Below are 22,113 nucleotides of genomic sequence, written 5' to 3'. Positions count from 1 at the left end.
AGGCCACAGTTAGATCACCCTGAAGCTTCTCTTGTCCAGGCTTAACATGATTTCCATCTAGACTAGTCCATGTAGACTGGCTCTTCAGTGGAAAAATAATACAAAAATCACATTCTTTTAAAAGCATTCAGTCCTAGTGCATAGATGTGTGTTCTGCAGATCATTATCCCCTTTCCTTCTGAGTGCCAGCTCTGTGTCTGATTTGGGCAACAATGGCATCTCTGTCACTTTTGGGCTGCAGTTGCTTTTACACAGCTGAATCTGAATGGCTGTTCCTGTAATACATTGAGAAGTAATGCCAATGCCCACCTTTTCAGCATATTTAGCTCATTCAAAATAGAATAAGTAAAATATATCTTCATTACTGAAGTCAGCAAGTACATCCAACATTCAGGGCACAGACCAGCATTTTTGGGAGTGGACTCATATCCAAAGGTCATCTTGTCAGCCAGTGAATTAAAGATGGTGCCTACTTGTTGCAAATAATGCTTAAATAAATCATTACTTCTTTACTGGATATCACTAATCAAACTTAGTAATTAAATAATTGTGGAAAGCTTTATATTCTGAGCAGAGCCTGAATCAGTGTTAACAATCATTGTTCTGTGTACCACAGAAGATTTATTGCTTGTATAGACATACCCTGATCCCCTCAGACAATGTGCTGGACTTTTGCTGAAAATAGGTGTCTCAAAACCTTTATTTTCTTTTGATGCTGTATTAGTTCAGGCTGTAGCTGTGAGACAGCTATAGTGTATGAACCTGCTGAGCTATCTTTCTGCCTATTTCCCTTTTCCCCACAAAGGCATGGTTGTTCTCTATGTTCCTCATGGTTATCACAGGCCTCATGCCTTCCCTGATTGTTGTGATCTGTCACTTGCTCAACAGGTTTCCCATTTTTCCTGCACAACTGGCTTTTCAGTCCCGGGAACTGTGAATTGCATTTCCCCTCTGTGAGTGAGCACAAAGGCATTGCTTTCATCTCGCTCACCACAGCTCATGACAGATTGTTCTGGACTGCTTTCATACCAGTCTCCTGATCAAACAAAATATCCAACAAGGTAGACGTTGCACAGCACTTCCTCTTGTGGCTCTTGGGGTGTTGCAGAGGATTTCAGAGCTTGTTAGTCAGAGTATAAGTCTCCAGTGATGACTGACATCTCACTGCTGTGTTACCAGTACAACTTGAAATGAAACAGTGAAGACAAATTATAAAACAGGACCAAATTTGACAAGGAATCTCCACATTTACTTGGGCAACAATATTTTAAAAATGTCCTGGTCATATTTCTTCGTGCTTCTTCTTGCCCTTGTGTCAGTCTAATCTTCCTTGCTATTAAGTTACACTTCTGCTCATTTATTTTAAACATTGCCCACACTGGCCTCGTCCAACCTGCCAACCTGTATCATCTCTAAAAATGAGACAGTTCTGCAGCTGAAGTCTCTTGTGTGGCAAGCCCAGCATAGTTGTGTTCTCCTTTACACCAGTGCTGTGGCTGGGTAAACAGAGATGTTCCCAGTGCCAAATGAGGAATCCTTTTCAGTGGTATCAATTTTCAGTGCTCTGGCTGCCTGAAATGAAATATCTGTTAGTATGTTTACCATTACCAGTCCAACTTCTTCAGGCTGTATTGATTAAATTTTTGTACTGTAAAAATACCATTTTGAACCCCAGCAAAATCGATATAGAGTGAGGTTTTATATATATATAAATTGGATTTGGATCAGGAAGAGAATCTTCATCAGATGAAAAATAAAGCTGGGTGAAAAAAGTGTGATAAAAGATCTCAGAAGAGGAAAAAGTTGCTCTGTCATTTCCCCAGCCTCTGTTGTATTTGCCCTCTAGACCTTTCTGTCTGTCCACTGATTACTTTTCATCACAAATAAATTTTCAAGCAAATTGAGGCTTCCAGTTTCAGAAAGATACTTGTAAATAGATGTAGCATTATCAGAAACTACCTTAAAGGGCTTTTTAAATGCAATTGCATTCACATATTTTGTGATACACGGTAGTGCTAATGGCAACCTTCCTACTGGAGGCCAGAAGAGTTTTTTGTAGAGTACCTAATGCATCAAGAATAAGTTCAATGAGATGATGGAAGGATTATTTCCAGAGAGCAATTAAAAGCACCACTTTATGGGTAGTGAAACATTGTGAGTAACAAACAGTGAGGATACAGCATTTCAGTTCCAGTGGGTTTATTTTATATGTTGTGGCCTGTGGTAAGAAGATAAGAAAGGTAGTTAGGTAACTGCAAGGCAAGACACCAGAAAGGTTTTATACATAGAACTTACAGTAGGAAGGTTAAAAATTAAGTAATGTTTGGGGAATGAAGAAGTTTTGGGGAAGTTTTACCTTTGGTAGATATAGTTGATGGTTGTGCAATAATTGTGTTTGACTTATCCCAAATAAGTTGGGGCTGTGTGAAGTTTAGATCCCCCCCCCCCCATTTATTTTCTGAATTACTGGCTATTCAGTAGTTCTTTTCTGCAACCCTTGTCTCTCTGAGGAAGACCCAACCTCCTGAAATGCCTCTTTGCCTCCTGGTAGAACAACTCCTGAGATAATACTGAGCAAAACATAGAGTGCCTGGGCCAGTCCTTTACTCAGATTTCAGCTGTGCTGGTTTTTTTTTTTTTTAAATGCTAGTGAGACCACACAAAAGCTTATTTTCTGGAATCACTAATTCATTTCATAACAAAACCCAGCAATCTATTGAAGAGAAAATAGGAACAGGTTATCAGTCATGTAATCATGCAGGAAAGAGGGTACTTAATATGAATTTAAATATTAGATGATATCAAGAAGACACAAGAAAAAAATGGTGTTTGAGGGGGCTAAGGCATGTACATATCTATGTAATTCATGGAAAACTATAAATAGTTGGAATATGTTATGAACCTCTCTAACATCATTCAGAGCCAGAAATGAGGGCAAATGCAATTTAGAGTTGGACTTGTTTTCTCCTTAAGAATTTTTCCAAATAATTCTTCTTTGGCTTAACATAGTTTTATATGCATGCTATAGTCTTGCTTCATGACAGTGTCAGAAAGGATAAATATCAATAGCTGAATAAATTTAAGCATTCTAGTCTGATAACAGACTATAATAGAAAAGTATTTCAGACAAATGTTTCAGGTCAGGTGAGATGAATCTACCTCTTTGAGTCTTTTGTTGAGATGGGCCACCATGTCCCACTTTGGGCAAGGGCAGAATCTTTGGAAATGACTATGAAAATTATTTTGGAGCGATATATGATAATAAATTCAATGCAATAGTTTTGCAGAAAGAGTTGCTTTGAATTTATTCACACAACAGCAGCACATTGTTGTGCTATTGTGAGGTGACCTTTAATATATTTCAGTGTCAGATATTAGCATGCAATGCATGAAGAGAAGGATAAGGAATGTTGCTGCAAGAGAAACTCAGATTGAGAGAATATTTTTTTGTGAAGATGGTCTGATAGTGGTATGAATTGCCTGTCATAGTACAGTCCTGCTCTCTGTTGCTGGGAGCTTTTCAGTGATGCCAGGTATGATTTAATTTGAAACGATAATAAATGATCCTGTGAAGTCTTTTGCAGCTCTATTCTTTATAAATTTATGTTAAATAGATCAGTCATATGGGGATAATCTATTGTATTGATTTATTTCTGATGGTACTAAATTTCACATTAAGTTCTGTGGCAAGTTCCCATCACATGTTCCTCAGTGGTGTGGAGGATAGGGAAGAGATGGGCAATGCACCATTGCTGCCTCTCCACACAGGAAAATTATTTCAGTTTTCCAAAGGGAATATGTTCACAAAACCTGGCAGCTGACAGAGGAGGACTTCAGCATTAATGTTTTGAAGACATTTGCAACTCCCTTTGATTTCCATCTCAAGCTTGAAGAGCCGGTCCCACTGGACACTGGCTAAACCCGTGTAGTACTGCTGTGTTGCCCCTAAAAAAGCTGTCCCTTGCTTGATCATAGGTCACAGAATGGTTTGGGTTAGAAGGGATCTTAAAGATGATGCAATTCCAACTCCCCTGCCGTAGGCAAAGGCATCTTCCACAAGGCCAGGATGCTCCAAGCCCCATCCAGCCTGGCCTTGAACACTTCCAGGGATGGTTGACTGGCATAGCTGTGACTAAGAATGTTCAAAATTACACACCTGACTAACGTCCTGTGACACTGCTGGGAAAGCCAAGATCAGATGCAGTTAACATCCAGATTGCCAAAGAAGTTTATGTCAATTGGGAAAATAAGATAAACTGTATCATAAAAATAACATCTCTCTAGTACAGATATGTACAACTAGATGTCTGCATGAAAACTCTACTGTGCACTCCTAGGTAACCTTCTTTAAGGGGAACAAATTTCCATTGGGTTTTAAAGAAAAGAAAAAGCTGAAATGCTTTTGAAACTCCTAAAACTTTACATTTTTGAACTTTACTGTGGTGTAAAAAATTATATTAATAAAGTCAGTTGCTGAAAATAAAAGCTAGAACAGTGTTGTCTCCAGGACACAGCAGGAAGGTAATTTAAAAAGTTCAGGAACATTGTTGAAATTATCATGGAAACTTATTAAATGTAATGTATATTTAAATTGAAAAAACTTCTTTATTAGGGCTAGATAGGTGATTTTTTTTTGCTGCCTCTAGCAGTTAAGCTTATTGGGTGAAAGTCAGGGTCGATTAATTTCTAATCTTTATGGAAAACTTCTTATGAAAAAATGGATAGCAAAATTATTAATATAATACTGAAAGTTTAGACTATCTGTAGAACAAGACTTACCACTGAACAAAAGTATAATGAGTATTTCATAGTATTTGGCCACTTTTGTTTACATATAGTTTTGTATTCTTAGCATGATTTTCTAGGAGTTATTTCTGACACATGTTGAATTAACATTAAAATCTTCCCTATCATTACAAATTATAAAATATTTAGCTTTAATTTCCCTTTTCATAACACATAAGTAGGAACTTATTATAAAACACATTTGAAAGAATTCATTGTTGACTTAGGTAATTAAAATGAAGAGTGTGGAGTGAATTTTTAATGCTTTTTAGATTAGCTCAGGAATGATCAACTATTTGTCTCCTCCTCAAGAATATGTACAAATAATGGTTCACAGCTCACATTTGCCTTTTTCCAAGAAATTAATGAGCATTCAGAATTAAGGGCATGTCAGTAAAAATTCTAGGCTGAATTGAACATTTTTTAAGTTTCTTCTTCATTAATTGGTGTGAGTCTAAGGACTTGGAATATTAGGTTTGATGCAAACTGTATTTGATGAAAGTCTGAGGGAAGCTGCTGGGGTCAGCTGAGGCCATCCCTCAGCACTCTGCCAGCACAATGCTCACAGTGACTCTGCATGGCTGGGCTTTCTTCAAAACCAAAATTAACTTTCCAGGCCTGCATTTGGAGAACGTTGTTTGGATTTCAAAGTGTACAGGTACAAAAACTGCCACGGGGCCATGAATTACTGTGAATTTGGGTGACTCGGTGTCCTGGGAACCCTGAAAATTCACATGTGCTGAGGAGTGGGGTCTCAGCCACAGACCAGCCTGCAACCCAGCTTGGGCACAAGGTCTGCCCAGAGCTCAGGCAGGCAGGTGTATGTCCCACTAAACTGTGACACAGAGGAGTGGCAGGGGAGAGATGGGTTTGTGTAACCTAAACACCAGCATGGTCAAGGAGCTAAGGTATTGTGAGCGTGGCGTTGAACATGGTAGGAATGAATGGCAATTAATGGACCAGCACAAGTAAAGGCTTGTGATGTAATATCCCTGAGTCAACTAATCCAAACTGTTCCCCTTGTCACCTGCCTCCCTTGTTACCTTACGGAAGTCATCTCTTTGCTCTTGTCCTTTGCAGTCAGATGATGGCACAGCTTGTGGCTCCTCAGCAGGACAGTCTCTGTCTAGGCTGGGATTTGCATCTCCTCCCTCATCCTGCCTGTATGGCTGCTTTGATCTCTCCTTGGGCTGATTTAGCTCAGCTAGCTGGCAGGTATTAACCCAGGAAAATAAACTGAATAATGATCTGACAGTTCCATGATCTGAATCATCTCACCAGTTTCCCATGCTAAGTGCTAGGCAGGGATCACAGAGACACGAGATGGATGGGGAGGAGGAGGAGGAGGAGTGGAATAGCTGTTTCAGTCAGAGAAGACATTTTTGGCTGTCTCAGCTGCTTGCAGTGACCCACAGCTCAAAGCCCTTCCCCACTGTGCTGTCTCTGCTGCATTTTGTGGTGCTTCTGTGTCCTCTAGGACCAGCTGCTTTGGAAGGAGGAAGATGCTCCAGTGAACTGAACAGTTGCATCACGTCTGACTTGCTGTCCATCTCACTTCTGTATGAATTTTTGCCACATCAGCTTTATTTGCAGCTATTTACCTAGTTAAAGTTACTGTATAATTTCCCATTGCAGTTGGTCCCTGAGCACTCACTGGAGTATCTCATTTTGTCCAGTCTCTGGCAGAAACCCTCAATACAAACATAAATGCTAATGTGGCTCCCTGCTACACAAAGGTTTCTGGGCTTGTTTATCTGCAGGAGGAGTTAAGAAATAGTTTTGCATTTAAAAGCAGGACAACCTGAACTGATAATCCTTTTTTTGATCTTAGTTGTTTGAATTAGCTGTGGATTAAAGCTGCATGTTCTACCACAGCATTAATAGGATGACATTAGTCTTGATTTCCCTTGCTTTGCATGAGAAGTCTGTGGAGAATCTAGGATTTCCTTGGCAGAAGAATACATTATCATGGTAAACAGTACTTCTGAAGGCTTATGAAATCACCAAAAAGAATGTAAGTCTCAAGGTTGCCTCAGTGATGACGAAGTGTGAATTGACTGAACTGCAGGTCAGCTAGGGTAGCTGAGGAAAGTGCCTGGTCCAAACCAAGAAACCTCATTTCATTACATCTGGTGCTTACAAAATTGGGTTTGGTTTTCATTAAAGAATATTTAGACTCAATATTTTGGGGGAAAAATTCATTTTTAGAAGGAAATGCAATAACTAGGTAAGTTAATTTCGAGTATGATCTTGTGTTGGAAAACAGAACCAAAAAAAAGGTAGCCTTATGAGTGAAGACTGTATGTACTGACCTAGGATATTTTTTATAAGATAGTAATCTAGTATCTCCGCTTCATTAAAGATTAGGACCTTAAGTTGTGTTAAAACATTTTATTCCATGTGTAGGGAAAACAGTGGAAAACTTTCTAACAGTTTAAGGTCTGTTTAATTTTTTGGTTTTGAAAGGGAAGCATGTGCAAGATCTGTCCCTGTCCCTGTGGTAGGAATGTGCCTACATTGCCTTCAGCTCCATGGCGTTATTTCTTTTGTTTGTTTGGAAGATGAGTTTGTCATGATCAGATTCTGTGGGGTAGACAGACGGGGGGTGCAGCCATGCATGCCATGTGTGGGAATGTGTTCAAGCTTTTCCACAGCTGGTTCTTAGGTCTGTTTACAGACAGAGAAGAGGCAGAAGCTGCTAGCACTGCTGACAGGGTCAGAAGCTCTATGCATTGCTTGGTTTCTCCACTTCGGCCATTGCCACTTCTGTATTCCAGTCCCAAAGCTGCAAAAGTCTGTGTAGTAGAATGTCAATCCAGAGGGTCAAAATGACCATCAGCTCCACTTACCTGAGTATATTGTAAACTACACAATATTTCTCAATATCCTCTTAACAATCTTTTCCAGTTGAAGTAAAATATCAAAAGCAATAGTTATAGTAAACTAGAGGGAGATCAGGGGAGATCAAACACATCCCTCTAGCAGCCTAAATTCTTAAAGTATTTGCTAGATTTAATTTTAGGAGTAGGCTGATGCCCAAACTGGAACAATCAGTTCAAATAAAACCAGTAATCCTCTGCCAGTCTGCTTGGGAGTGGTGCTTTTGTGATCTGGTGGGATCAATTTACTTCCTAAACATAGGAGCAAGTATTTGGACATCTTCAGTACCAATGGAATAAGAAAGCAAGTCCTCCCATAGTCCTCCAAGCAATCTCCCAGGTTTCCAAGGAACAAACAAGTAACCAAACAAAAGAGCCAAGACAAATTATGCAGCAAGGGGGAAGAAATCCTTTCCAGTACCTGCAGGCAAGCAGTCCAAGGCATGAAGCAGTAGATGAATATATGATCAGCAGGCAGCAATCAAGACTTTCTAAGGTATAATGCCCCAGACTCAGCACAGTTTTTCATTTGAATATAATAGAGCAGTCTCTTTTCTTGTCTTACATTTGTTTTTCAGGAATATCATAGAATCATATCCTCATTCCTAAGGACAATACTTTGCAGTTGCTTTTACTGAATTTTGTGTGATTTTCTTTACCATGCCTTCTGCTTCTGAATTTGGGTTGTACAATCCTCTTGCAGTTTGTCACTCACCCATCCTTTTGATTGTGCACTGTGCTGTCACCCTGGCTATTACCAAAAATAAGGGTAAGCTCTCACTCAAAAGAGAGCCCAGCATGTCTTTGATGTCACTGTGCTGTTCCAGTTCTGTGCTGCTTTTTCCATTGTGTTAAAATGATTGGAAGATAAGATTCCGATTTAAACTTTAAAAACTTTTCTTGGTATGTAAGTGACAGCATTTGTCACTACAAATGCTTTTAAGGATGTTTATATATAATAGTTCCAAGATCTAAATGATCATTGTTTAAAATCTGTCAAGGAAAAAATCCTGCCACAACTAAATATGTAGCACTGACATTTGAAATCAGAGCAGACATGAGTGTTTGGCTTATACTTTAAGTGTTATCAGCTGCTTTCTGAGAGGAAGAAGGAGGAGACTATTCTGTAGCAGGTTAATTACAGGATAACAAGCAAATTCTGTGTCTTTACAATAATTATTCTAAGTAAATTCAAACTACATGGAACCTTTCTGTAATGAAACCATTCTTTTCACAGAACAACTTTAGGATACAAAGAAGCAGAATTGCAATTAGCATATGGTGATGTATTGAAACAATTCAGGACTTTCATAGCACGTCACAATCAGGGCTCTTCTGCAGTGCCCAGATAGAGAAATCTTCCAAGGGCAATGAAGGAGGTATTACTTGAAACAGCTTTCCTGGTTTCTTAGCAGTTGACTCATGGAGGTCAGGAAAGAAAAAAAAGTCTGAATCCTCGAAAGCCATTTTAGAACTGGGGGGATCTGAATGGCCTGTAGGTCATGTCATGTTGCATGCTGCTGTCAGAGTGAGGTGCTTGCCTCGTCTCTTACTCCTTTTGTGGTGGCTCTCTGTCCTACAAATGAAGGCCATTTTGTCATCACTACAACCATTTGAATATCTAAAAGATTGGTTTGCTTATATGTGTTTTATGTGCTACTTTATCCTTTAATTCAGTTCACAATATTTGAGTTTGTAAGAGATTTCAGAATTGAGTCTCAGAAGAATTAGCCAAAAGATACAGACTTTTTCAGTTCATTGTTTGTCTGCTTCAGACTTACTACTCCACCCTCTGCAAAGCCATCATTTGCAGTCCCCACCTCAAATAAATAAATGGTCTGACAAGTAACTACTAAAGAAGGAGGCAGCCAGATTGCCTAAGGTCAGTACTGAGTGATAAAATCCCCATGTTTGATCCAGCTGATGAGTGATATTCATACACAAGTGAATTAGTCTTGATGCAAATTTTATTTGCAGTATGGAAGTGCTGTTCCACGTGGTGTACTTTTGTTTTTCTGTGCAGAGCTGTGTACCCTGGACTGTGGCAGCCACGGTGTGTGCTCCAGAGGGATTTGCCAGTGTGAGGAGGGCTGGGTGGGACCCACCTGCGAAGAGCGGACCTGCCACTCCCACTGTGCCGAGCACGGGCAGTGCAAGGATGGGAAGTGTGAGTGCAGCCCAGGATGGGAAGGGGACCACTGCACCATTGGTAAGGGGCTTTTGTACCTCAAGAAATGAAATACATAAAATCTTAATCCAGTCCTACACAGATCACCATCATTCTGATTGAAATCTGTTTGGAAAACGAGACTCGGAATCCAGGCAGGTGTAAAAAAGCTGCCTCTGCATTCTGTTTGTCCCACAGAACAGCAATGTGGCACCGCTTTCTGTGTAGATGAAATAATAGATTAATTAAAAAAAACACAGAAAGGAAAGATAGCTAAGTCCTATCATATCTTTGGGATGTGTTCATATGTGAATTTTGTAGTCGGGAAGGAAAAAAAATGTTTAAAAAGTAGAAGGTGTGAGGAAGCAAAGCTGTTATTCACCTTACATAATTCTTCCATTAAATCTCTTGCCTTTCTGTCTGAGGATTTACATATTTTACTTACTGCTAATGGTATTTTTCCTAGCACTGACTGCTAACAATATTCCTAATAAGGTAAAGCTTTCAGATGTTTTTAGAAGTCATTAGTCTACTATTAAAATGTAATAGTTATATTTTTAATGAAATTCAACAGTTTTTTGCAAAGTCTAAGAGTGTTTCTCCCTAAAATGTCCCAAAGTGAAATTATTATCCAATTTTCAGAGATGAGCAGCATAAGATCTCACATTTGTTTCTTGAAAAAAATCTAGAATGTGTTCTCTTTATCTGGAGCATTTTAAGATAATTCATTCCCTGCCTCTAGAATTCACTAAATCAAGAATTAGGTTTGTGATGGAGGAACAGCCTAATTTTCTGAAGATTGTTTAGAGCAAATCCAGAGAAGGACCAAAATACTTAAAAATATAAAAAGACCTGCTGTTCACATTGTAGGCAGTGCCAGGTGTGGTCCCTGCACGCTTGTCATCAAATGGAGAACGATCACAAACACAATGCTCTGGTCACAGCAGCAGGAATAGATCTGCCTGCAGGAAGAGGGAGACATTTGATATCTAACCACCAGGTGTCAAGCCATAAGCAAATGTATTTTCATTTGGTACAGAAGTTTGATCCATCTCAGTTTTGTTCTTTTCTTTTTTAAGCTCACTACTTAGATGCTGTTCAAGGTAAGTTTTTTCATATCAGCATTCCAAAAAAATAGTGAAAATATACAAAAGTATTGGGAATGGAGTGTGTTCTGTTACTCATTTTGTTTGAGTTTCTGTACTGCTAGGTTCCCAGAATAGATGACACATTTGTTTATGGAAATATATATAGATATATACGCACACACAGAGATTTACAGCAGAAAGTGCAGTTTTTAATAAGTAATGTGCTCAACTAATTTGCTAAGTTGTAGCAATGTAAGCATGTTTTACAGGGCCATCTGATGTGCTGTGTTAGGCAAATGCATTTTTTGCTCTTGTTTACCATCCAAAGTAATGCCAGAGCTGAGGACTTGCTAAAAAGCTTGTGTTGATACTGTCTCCCATGAGAAGTAAAAAAACATATTCTTTTGTCATTTATGCTTGAAGTAAGTTGCTTTTGCTAGAGCAATGCTCTTGTTTTCTAAAGCTGTCTGTGCCAGATGTGATCTAGTTCTCTTCAAATCATTTGATACAAGAGTTAAGTTTGATGTGGCTTTGTGTCTGGTGCTGTTCATTTGATTCCCGTGCATTGCTGCAGGTCCTGCTCGTTCATGTCAGTGTGAGAGCCTTCCCAGTGTGACAGCACTCCCTGTGCCTGGCCCACACCAGTGGTGCACAGCCCCTTCCAAAAATGTTGCTCACTGAAATACCAAACTAACCATGAGTTCAGAAAGATCTCAGTGCTTATTTTCTGTTTCTTATTTTACTTCTTTGGAATTAAATAATAATAAAAGCACATAAGCATTCATTTTATTGCATTTATAGACTTAGAGGGTAACCATACATGGTAGCAAAATATAATAATGTACAAGAAATTAATTAACTCAGCAGGACAGTGATTGGAAGTGGAAGAACGTCCACATTACCCAAAGAGCTCTCAGATCCTGCCCTTTCCCCCAGCTCCCTGAAAGAAGCTTTTATAATATCTTTGGTGGTTGCCAAGTTCATGTTGTTTTGGAGTAGGCATCTTCCATAACTTAGTGTGAGAAAATGATGCCACCCATCTCCAGTTTTTCTGAGCAAGAGAATCAGACTCTCTGATCCCTCTATTTGCAGATGTGATTGATAAACTGTGCCAAGGGTGAGAAGGAGGGAGATCATGTGTCTCCTGTAAAGTTACCAGGAAATGTGCTGCATGTGGGGCTGTGAATCACAGCCTGACAGACCAGACTCCCCCCATTTGGAGGATCCTGAGGCTGTCAGGCACTGATTCTTCTTTCCTCCTCAAAAAAGCCCTCTCTCTGATAACACCTATGTGTTGATGATCAGTATCAGGTGCATAGGGGCTTTCAGACCCTGTATGTCCATGCTGGCAAAAAGAAAGGAGCCAGTTAAGAAGTGATGCCACTCAATCTGTCAGTCTTACTGCCAAGCTTTATCCATTGTCCTTTGGCTCCATGTGTGACATGGTGAGGATCTGAGAAATGTCTGAGCTGGCGCTGCACCGTGCAAGCAGATGGACATGAGTGTACACATCCAAGAGACCATTCCTCTCTCACTCTTACAGGCAAGAAATGTAGATGTGAATGTCCAAATTACTATTGATTCAGAGCTTGCAAGTCTATAATTGAGAGGATGCTACAGTCCTTGGTCCAGTTTTGATCTAGAATCAGCACCACCAAGGGGCATGTGTTGGTCCTGTTGGAATCAGCTCTAAAGGAAGAAAGCAGAACGGGAAGGCAGTGCTCCCTCAATTGCCTTCTGTGGGAAGAGTGTGTTGTAGCATAAATCAAATTGGCTTTTTCTCAGTCAGATGAGTATTTATGAACAGAATAAAAAGGTCACTTCCACTCCCTGCAATGTGTAGGATTATGTCCACAGATGCCAGTTTGTCATTTAGACAATATTTTCCATGTGTATCTTTGATATAAATCTTGACTATGTGTGTGATGTTGTTAGTGAACTATAGTTTATTTTTCAATAGAGAAAGAGATGGACATGACTTCAGAACTTTATACCATGACTTTACTCACTTTACTCCTGTGCACAAAATATTAAACACTAAAAATCCTTATTCCTCACTGAGAAACTACTTTTGGGCAAGCAAATGGAAGGACACAGTTGGGGATTTTTCCATATTTGGCCAGAAATGTAAGTGGCTCTCAAGCTATGAACATTTGAAGGCAGCAAGTATAGTGCTAGAAGTAGGAATCTTAATGCATAATTGCAACTGTAAAATAAGAGAAAATATCCCTTCATGAAAGCTTTTTTTTTCATACTTTCTCTTTTAGATGGTTGCCCAGGTCTCTGTTATGGAAATGGGAGGTGCACTCTTGATCAGAATGGGTGGCACTGTGTTTGTCAAGTGGGCTGGAGTGGCTCAGGATGTAACGTTGTCATGGAAATGGTGTGTGCAGATAACCTGGACAATGATGGAGGTATGATACATAATTCATGTGTCTCTGTTTATCTGTCACATCCTTGACTGCCATTTAAATCCATGGTTTTGGTGTATGCTTTCCTTTTTATCACAAAATGTCAATGTTTGTCTGTTTGCTCAAGACAGTTGTTCCACTGACTTCATCCGAAGTAACACTGTGAGGAAACAGACCCTTGAGCCAGATGCTACTGAAGGCAGAAAATATCTGTGGCCATACTTACCATCCCAGTACTTGCTTTTTTTCTCATAAAAAGCAAAACAAAACAAAAGTGTAATAAGTAATTTCCTGTATCTCCTTTCCACTCTTCCTCATAATTCTGTCAGTCTTTCAGAAAAAACAGCCAAGAGACACCCAAATGAAAAAAAACTCTGTGCCTGTCAAAATGCATCCAGTTAGTCTTCTATTATTATTAATTTAATATATATGCAAGCATAAAGTGCACATTTGCAGTTGCTGTTAACATTAGTCCCTCTTAATATTTCTACTGAGACACAGCACAGTTCTTGCGATTATCTGGACGTACTTTTGAAGGACTGTTGAGGGAACTAGTGTAGAAAGTGTGCAGAAGAGATTTTGGAAAGTACTGTAAACAGAGCCCTGTACTGAAATAATCATTTGCTTCTTTCTATCAGTTGAATAAGGGCATTTGGTACTAAGTGCTACCCTCAGTCCTCTGTGATCTTGATTTCACTCTAAGGTTGCATAAGTTTTAGGTTTGCTGGGGAAAACATAGTTCTTTCATACATTGGTCTCTGCTTCCTTTCCAATAGTTTGTTCTAATACAAGAGTTGGAGCTTTTTTTTTCTTAAGAAAAAACATCCAGCTCTATTTCAAACTTGCCAGTGGGAGAGAAGCCGCAATATTCCTGACTGGTTTCTCTCAGAGTTAATTATTTTTCCTGTCTGTCTTAGGAATTCTCATTTACTGAATGGTCAAGGACTATTGCTTTTCTCTCCTTCACCTGCTACCATCCCTTACCATGTGCTTGTCCCATCCTCAGAGCTGAGCAGCAGAGAGTGGATTAAAGGCCAGGTTTTATCAGGCTTTGGGAAACCTGCAACAGTGCAAGATGTCCCTCCCCATGGCAGGGGTTTGGAACAAGGTGATCTTTAAGGTCCCTTCCAACCCATACAGTTCTATGATTATATGATCAGCCCAAAACATGGTTAATTTCTTTTTCCTTAGATTGTACACTGAGATGTATTAAAATACATATTATATTATTGTGTCACACCTAAAGACCACATCAGTGTCCTGGATAAGATCTTACACTGGACTGTAGGGGCAAACCTTGCTATGATGATTGTCTATTTTCTTCTAGGTCATTGATAAATTAAGCTTGATGAAGGTCCAAAAACTGAGGTCACTGTGGGACCTCAATAGAAACATTCTGACTCAGTGATGATTCCTCATTTACAGATATATTTTGAGACCTTCTGATTTTGTATCCTGTGGGCTCTAAGACCCTGCTGTCCTTTGGCAAAGGCTCCCTCATTTCTGAACCCTATTCAAAATCTCCTTATTCCTCTCATATCCTTCCTTTTCCACTTTATTTCCACGAGGTCCAAGAACCCTGTCTCTGCCCAGTGTCTGTGCTCTCCTGCACTGGAGTGTGTCCCTGTCACACAAGGTCCCACAGCTGGTGTCCCTGCCCCCTGTGCTCTCCCATCTGTCGCTGCTCTCCCCCGCTGCCCGAGCCTCTGACTCACTGCGCTCTTAGATCTGCCCACTAAGCCCTGGTTAGCCTTAATGTATGGAAAGCATTTTCTGATACACTCTTGTGAACTGGCTCTGTATAAACTGCCCTGTAGTGTGATTTTGGGTGCTTTATATTCTGCAATAACACTGAGTTATTGGAAGAGTTGGCACTTTAAATCTCCTTGAATTTGTCAGTTTAAGGCAGACACTTCACATCATTTCACTGCAGGTTTTAAAAGCAATTTTCTTTTCCCTTTTTAATGGGAACATAACATGGACTAGGACAGCTCTGTTGACATTAAAATTAGAGATAAGTGCAGAGAGAAATATTTAATTAATCTGACTACTACAGATGGGCTAAATGTAATTAAGTTTTCTTCACAATTTCCTGTAAGAAAAGAAAATTATATCTACATATTATAACCACTTCTTTATGTATATATATATATGAAGTTTGTAGGACCTGATTTGGCATGAGTATAAATTAGTAAAATTCCCTTAAAGTCTTTGGAATTATACCAGTGTTAGATGAAATCAGAAGTTGTGTGTTTCAGGGTTTGTATACCAACACAACAGGAAAATCAGGAATTGGGAAGGAGGTGTGACATTACCTCTTAAGTCCTGTTTGCTGGGAGGTTGAGCCTTAGACTATGAGAATATTACAATGGCATAGCAAGTTTTCATCCCCCAAGCTACACACCTGGAGTAGGTTCATCAGGATGGAAGTTATTAGCATTTTCACCTGCAGCTGAGGGGAGTTAAACACAGCTGACAGGTGGTAGCTTCCTAAGGCCTTAGGATATGACATAGTCAGTAACACGTAGCCCAAGAGATAATTAAGTGCCCTTTTATAGGCCAAATCATGGAATTCTCACCTAGCAAAGGTCTTAATCATTCCATTTGTGTTTAAATCAAACATTTATATCTCAGTCCTGTTGTGCTTCATGTTCATGAAGAGGAGGTCACCACCAAAGAACAAAGCTGTAGTAAAGTTCAGGAATTATCATTTCAAACAAACTCTAATTTTAGGACTTAGACAGAGGGATAATTTAGTGTAGTTTTAAGTTATTTTTTCAGTTAATTTGTCACATGGTACTTTCAGGGATAGAAAACATGAGATTTTTATAATTCAAAACCACATTCAGAGACACAGTAAAAAACAAAACAGGTTAGTCCCAACCATAAGGATTCACTAATGTCATTTAATTGGCATGAGGAAGAGTTAGTGTTGTTGTTTACCCTTTGGGAGGGAGAAGGTCTTGAATTAATATTTTAAGAACTGATATAATCATATAAAGAAAAACCATAAGCATATTCACAATCATCCTGGTCCTGCAGCCACTGAAGCACCAAGATCCCCTCAGTGCAGTTACTGCTGGTGGTAAGATAAAACACGTGGAACTATTCTCAGGGGCAGGGAAAGTACAATTTCTTTTAGAGCCCCATTAGGATTTGCTGCACTTGTTCCCTGGCTGTAGCAGAGCTGCCTTTCCCATTCCAGCTCATAAGTCTCTGTTAGCTTTTTCCTGCTTGCAGGCTTAAGGGCATGTTTACCTGTTCAAATATCACTACAAATATCAGTGGAAAGGTCTTAGCATTATAACAGATGCACGATGGCATGGTTTGCACTTGCTCTCATGGAGTGCTTCTGCAGTCTGTTAGCAGTGTGATGTCCATTAAAAAATGCCAAGGAGTCAAGCAGGTGTCCTTTGCAGTGGGGCCTTTCCCTCACTGTGGCTTCCCTCAGCATAATTCCCCATTCCCTATCCTCCTTCTTTCACGGTCACAACTGACTTGATTTCAGTTTATAAGATGAGCCATTCAGCTCATCTGAGCAAGTAATTTCCTCTTGTTCTGCCACTAATTTAGATTCATTGGAAGCTCCAGTAGCTCCAGAAGATCTCTAGAAAGCTCTGCTGAGCTCTTTGCAGGCAAGGTGCCTATTTCTTGGGGCAGGAGGCAGAACACACCGCTGAGGTGTGGGGACACACAGGGCACTCATGGGTCACACTCCGCTCAGTTGTAGCCAAGCTATAATTTGCCTGGTTTTTGGACATGTATTTACCCAGCTGCTGCAAAAACAGGTCTTTGTCTCAAGCTGAAAGTTGCAGCCTGTCACTCCCATTAGTTTCTTTGATACAGATCTCCCTTTTAAATTTGCCTGCATCTCCTTTTATCATTTGTCTTTCATGAATCAATCTTGCTGGTTTGTTTTTAAGGAAAATGCTGTTTACTTCAAGCTTTGAATTCTTTTCCAAATATGCCTTCAGTCACTTCAGACAGTTATTGTAGCATTCTCCAAGCTTTTGCAAGCACAAGGAAATATATGACTCAGCATAGCCTTGGGTTGATAACCAGTGCTGCTAAAATATTGATGTATTTCTGACCCGTCCATTGGCGTTCTAATAACCCATCCATCACAGAGATATTGAGTCCATATATAAGTAATATGCTATTATTACCCAATATAAATAATACTGATGGGAATGGTTTTCATTGTTGCTGAGCAGCAAGGACTCTCTAGGGATACTTAGAGTTTCTGAAAACCCTGATATATTCGTATTGTCCCGAGTGTGGAAGGCCAAACACTGCTGGTACTCCCTGGGTAAAGCACTCACAGCCTTTCCATAGGTGCACTGATGGGTTTCCTTATATAAACACCAGCATTCCCAGTTAACAGCCTCACTGTCTGCTTCCCGCTATGCATTATGGATAAAATTTGGGCACTTTGAATTAATGCACATGAATAAGCATTAGAGACTCTTGATAGTTGCTGCTGCTGCTTCTTCGTCTCTTCTGAAGTTACTCTTTGATTCCGTTTGCTTGGATTCCTGGCAACACTAATTAGACTGAACTGAGCCTGTGGTGAATAAAGTCAGCACAGGCAATATTTAAGGAGACACTTAAATCCCATTTTTTACTTTCTGTGAAAATGTTCTGAACACAGATCTCACAGCTCCATCTCTAGCTTGCACTCACTGGGATCAGTATAGACGGAGCACGAGTGCACTGATACACTCACACCCCTCTGGGTCGCTCTGCAGTAGTGAAAATGAAACTCATTGGTACTTACAGAATTGTAGAATATCCTGAGTTGAACAGGACCCCCAAGAATCATCCAAGTGTGGCTCCTGACCCTGCACAGGACAGCCCCAAAAATTACACCATGTATCTAGAGTGTCATCCAAACACTTCCTGAACTCAGTCAGGTTTTGTGCTGTGGCAGCTTTCCAGGAGAGCCTGTTCCAGTGCCCAACCACCCTCTGGGTGAAGAACCTTTTCCTAATATCCAACCTAAACCTCCCCTGACACACCTGCATGGTGTTCCCCCAAGTCCTGTCACTGGTCACCAGAGAGGAGAGATCAGTGTCTGTCCCTCTGCAGGTGTTGAAGACCACAGTGAGGTCTTCCTCAGTCTCCTCCAGGAGCAAGCCAGGTGACCCTGATGTTCCTCTTAGGGCTTCTCCTAGAGGGCTTTCACCATCTTCATAGCTCTGCTTTGGACATTCCCTAATGGCTTTGGACATTTTCTAATGGCTTTATGTCGTGGTGCCCGAAACTAAGCACAACATATCTAATCTAGAGATTAGATGTTCGTGTCACTGAGCAAGTGCATCATTAGGATGTGTTTGTGAGCATGTCTGCATACATGTTCATGCACCATATAAGCACCTATACCACTTCTTGTATTATTCTGGGTTTGAAATTACCATAAAACTTCAAATCTGTTCATTTACATTAACCAGGTAGTTAATTTCAGTACATCTTCTGCATGTGTGAAAAAAGATTGAAAGGGTGAGAGCTCTGCTCATTTAAAAAACTTTTAAGCAGAAGAAGAGCAATTGTAAGTTTTATTGCTAACTAGCTGTGTTTTCCTCACCAGAATTTAATGATAGAGGATGGTTGATTAAAATAACTAACATCAGCAACACGGGAGGTAGAGTCTGATTGAATTTTTCATTTTCATAGCCTGTTAATGAAGTGTCTCGGTGGTTTAATAGAAAAGAAGCTGCTGTGCAGGTTGTTGTATGCTTCACTGGTGAGGTAGGGAAGGTCACCACTGTTGGTGAGAACCATTTTGTTCTTTGTCCCCTTACCGGTGTCCCCATGCAGTGCCTCTCTACTGTCCTTGGGTGCTCCTGAAATTGTATCTAGAAAATTTGTACCAATTGTGGACACAGATCCATTTTCAGAAACAAGTTATTGTGATATTGCCATATTTGTGCTCATGAATTGCAAGTACTACAAGGGTGGTTGAGAAGAATAGAGATGCTGGGATTTGAAAAGTAGGTGACAGGTGTTTGTACCAGGCACAGAATATATGACGTGCTCAATGTTCTTGCAATTAACTTAGAGCTGACAAAATGCCTTTTTTGTTTCCAACTGTTATGTTATTTTATTTTAAAGATAACTTAACGCAAGTATTCTGCAGCACATGGAAAGCTCAAATGCAAAACATATGAAATGCACTCGCTCTGCAGCATTTTTCCAGACATAGAAAGTAGAGAGATATATATTGATGGAAAGTAGCCAGTGGAGAGGTAGGTCCATAGCCACAGGTCCATTGCCAGTTTTTTCTGGCTGCTAAAGGTGATCATACCTGTAGAAGAGAGATTGCTGCCCAATGTGTACATCAGAAAATGTGCTGTACCAAGCACAACATGAGCCTGCTATGACTGTAGCAGAAGCATAGCTGAGGAAGTAATTTCACAACAATTGTGACATCCCTTCCATCATATAGAAGAAGGAATATATATATATAAATGTATAAGCAAGAAGAGGTATTTTGTTTGATGGAAAACTTTGTGTGATTCCATTGACATACAGTCCTGACCCAATAAATATTAATATCATTCCTTATAGAAGGCTTCCTGAAAAAAATCTATTCCCCAGCAAAGGAATGGGAAAATCTTGTCCTAGATCTGTGATCTATTGCAATGCAGATAGGAGTGCTGTGACTGAAAACAGAGGAACTTGTTTTGGCATGCTCTGCCTTTGCTTTGAGGTTGTTTAAATTATTGAAGAGTACTATGAAGTGCTTTCTATCTTGAAGTTGATCTTTGTAAATTCTGTTTTAGCAGTAATATTAAACATATTTTAATTTTCTAATTCACTTTCAAAACAAAAATCCCAGTTCATCATTATCCTTGCATACAAAAGAAGGTACCTGGAGGATGGGAAGCCATAATTTCAGACTCATCAAAATGTAAATCACTTTATTATATAAGTCTGTAGTGTACTGTGAATGTGCCTGTCTTTCATATAAAATAAATTTTAAAATGGTAGTAACAAACCAAAACCATTTACACATCTGTAATACATTTTAGTCTGCACCTATGCTGTGATGCTCTTTGGGGTAATTGACAGTAAAAACTTCAGTGTACAAGGATCTCCTGCTGTATGAATTACAGTGTTTGCTGTTTGTAGTAGTTTGTTCATACTCCTGGCTGTTGTCTCCTGAGATGTAAAAGAAACCCTGCTGATTTGCTAACACAGTGAGCTTTTTAATAGTTGGTTCCTGATACGGAAATTTAACTGAAATTGTGACCACTGGTTAAGAACTGACTAATGTATTTGTAGCATTTTCAAGTGCATGAATTTGACAACATAATTTATAAACAAGATTTATTTCGTTTTTTTTCCCTGGGTTATTCTCCTGGATTAAAAATCTAATTTCAAATAGGATTGGCTTGTTGAAAATTTTATCCTCATGGGCACTTATTAATACAATTTGCATTATCACGACCTCACTCCATATGTAGCTTGTGATTCTGTACCAGCTTGGTTTGCCTGGCTCATTTTGATGGATATTGTGCTAAATTATGGAGTTTTCTTTTGAGGTCTTAGATTTGGATTTTCTTGCTTTTTTTTTCCTTTTAAATTGTTTAATTTAAAATCAATGTCTTGAATGAGCCTAAAGAGGAACAAAGATTTTGTTTTGGCTTAAGAGTTCCCTGTTTGCCTTGAAACAGGTGTTTTATTATTTTACTTCTTCACATAATGTTAGAAATATTTTTAAGTTCTATGCAAGTCAGTTTCTGTTCTAAATTTTGGTTGTTTGGAGAAAAGCTGGAATTTCATTATTCAGATAATTGTAGTTAATTATCCTAAAATACACATGGCAGTCTGGGCCAAATACATGATTTTAAAGGTGCACAGAGAAGCTGCTGCTTCTGCTCTTCCTGCTCTACTGCCCATGAAGCATCTTCTCTGAGCCTAACATGTCTTCTCTTTCATTCTGCATGGTTGTGAGAGGAGATTGAAATAAATTCTCGTCTGATCAACTAAAATATTTTTTAAAAAAACACCATGAGAGAGAAAGAGAGCCCATGAATGATGGTGTGTGACCTAGAACACTGCTCCTTTACATTAGTACTGATATTTTGGGTAGCAGTTTCTTTCTCTGATGACTTTGTAGCCTTTGTTGCCTGTAAGCTGTTCCTGCTGAATCCAGCACTTCATACATTTGTAGTACTGTTAGGACTCACACCAGTCTCAAAATGACTTCTTCAGATGTGCTTCTGGGACTTCACACCCTCCTAATGGGAAACCCTCCCTGTTGTAGCCCTGGGAGGCTGAAGAGGCAAATGAAACCAGATGCAAGTAATTCAAACCAGAATAACTCCATTAGCACAACCTGGAAGAGTTTATAAGGCAGTCTTGTTGCTAACAAGTAAGCTGCAAAGAAAAGAGGAAAATTGAGTCTGACTGGAAGATGGAAAACTGCTTTCTCTTTCTTTGGTTTCTTTTTGTGTCCAGCCTGAATGCACTGTGTTGGTCACCAGGTATGTAAGCTCTTGACTGAAGCAGAGGAAAATGAGGACTGTATTAGAAAAAGCAAAATAGTTAAGTGGGTTTTTTTGTAGCTATTTCTTTCCTAGGCAGACCTTCATACTCTAATATTTCTGTGACCTTTCACTTTTATTTCGTACATATATTAGAGAATCAGGTCAGCTCAGTTCACACATCTAATAGCTTGTTGACAAGGAAAAAAATTAATCAGAATTGCTAGTGTGGAATAAATGACTCCAAAATAGCTTCCCCATGGATACTGTTATTCTGAAATAAGTGCTCTTTTT

General features: G+C 39.5%; 1 protein-coding gene across 6 annotated transcripts in view; it reads left to right on the top strand.

Moving 5' to 3' along the window:
* Nucleotides 1-22,113, top strand: part of TENM1 (teneurin transmembrane protein 1) — a 469,105-nt gene that overhangs the window by 359,939 nt on the left and 87,053 nt on the right. For 5 of the 6 annotated variants that reach the window (XM_030967968.1, XM_030967972.1, XM_030967969.1 and 2 more), the window contains 3 exons: nucleotides 9,688-9,873; nucleotides 10,911-10,934; nucleotides 13,187-13,333. In XM_030967968.1, the coding sequence (XP_030823828.1) occupies nucleotides 9,688-9,873; nucleotides 10,911-10,934; nucleotides 13,187-13,333 (357 nt within the window). The remainder of the gene's footprint in view (nucleotides 1-9,687; nucleotides 9,874-10,910; nucleotides 10,935-13,186; nucleotides 13,334-22,113) is intronic. The other variant, XM_030967971.1, reaches the window with a different exon arrangement.

Source organism: Camarhynchus parvulus, chromosome 4A (genome assembly GCF_901933205.1).
Source record: "Camarhynchus parvulus chromosome 4A, STF_HiC, whole genome shotgun sequence".
In the NCBI taxonomy this organism is placed as follows: domain Eukaryota; kingdom Metazoa; phylum Chordata; class Aves; order Passeriformes; family Thraupidae; genus Camarhynchus; species Camarhynchus parvulus.
The sequence above is the reverse complement of the archived record's forward strand: the minus strand, read 5'-3'. Positions and strand labels throughout refer to the sequence as shown.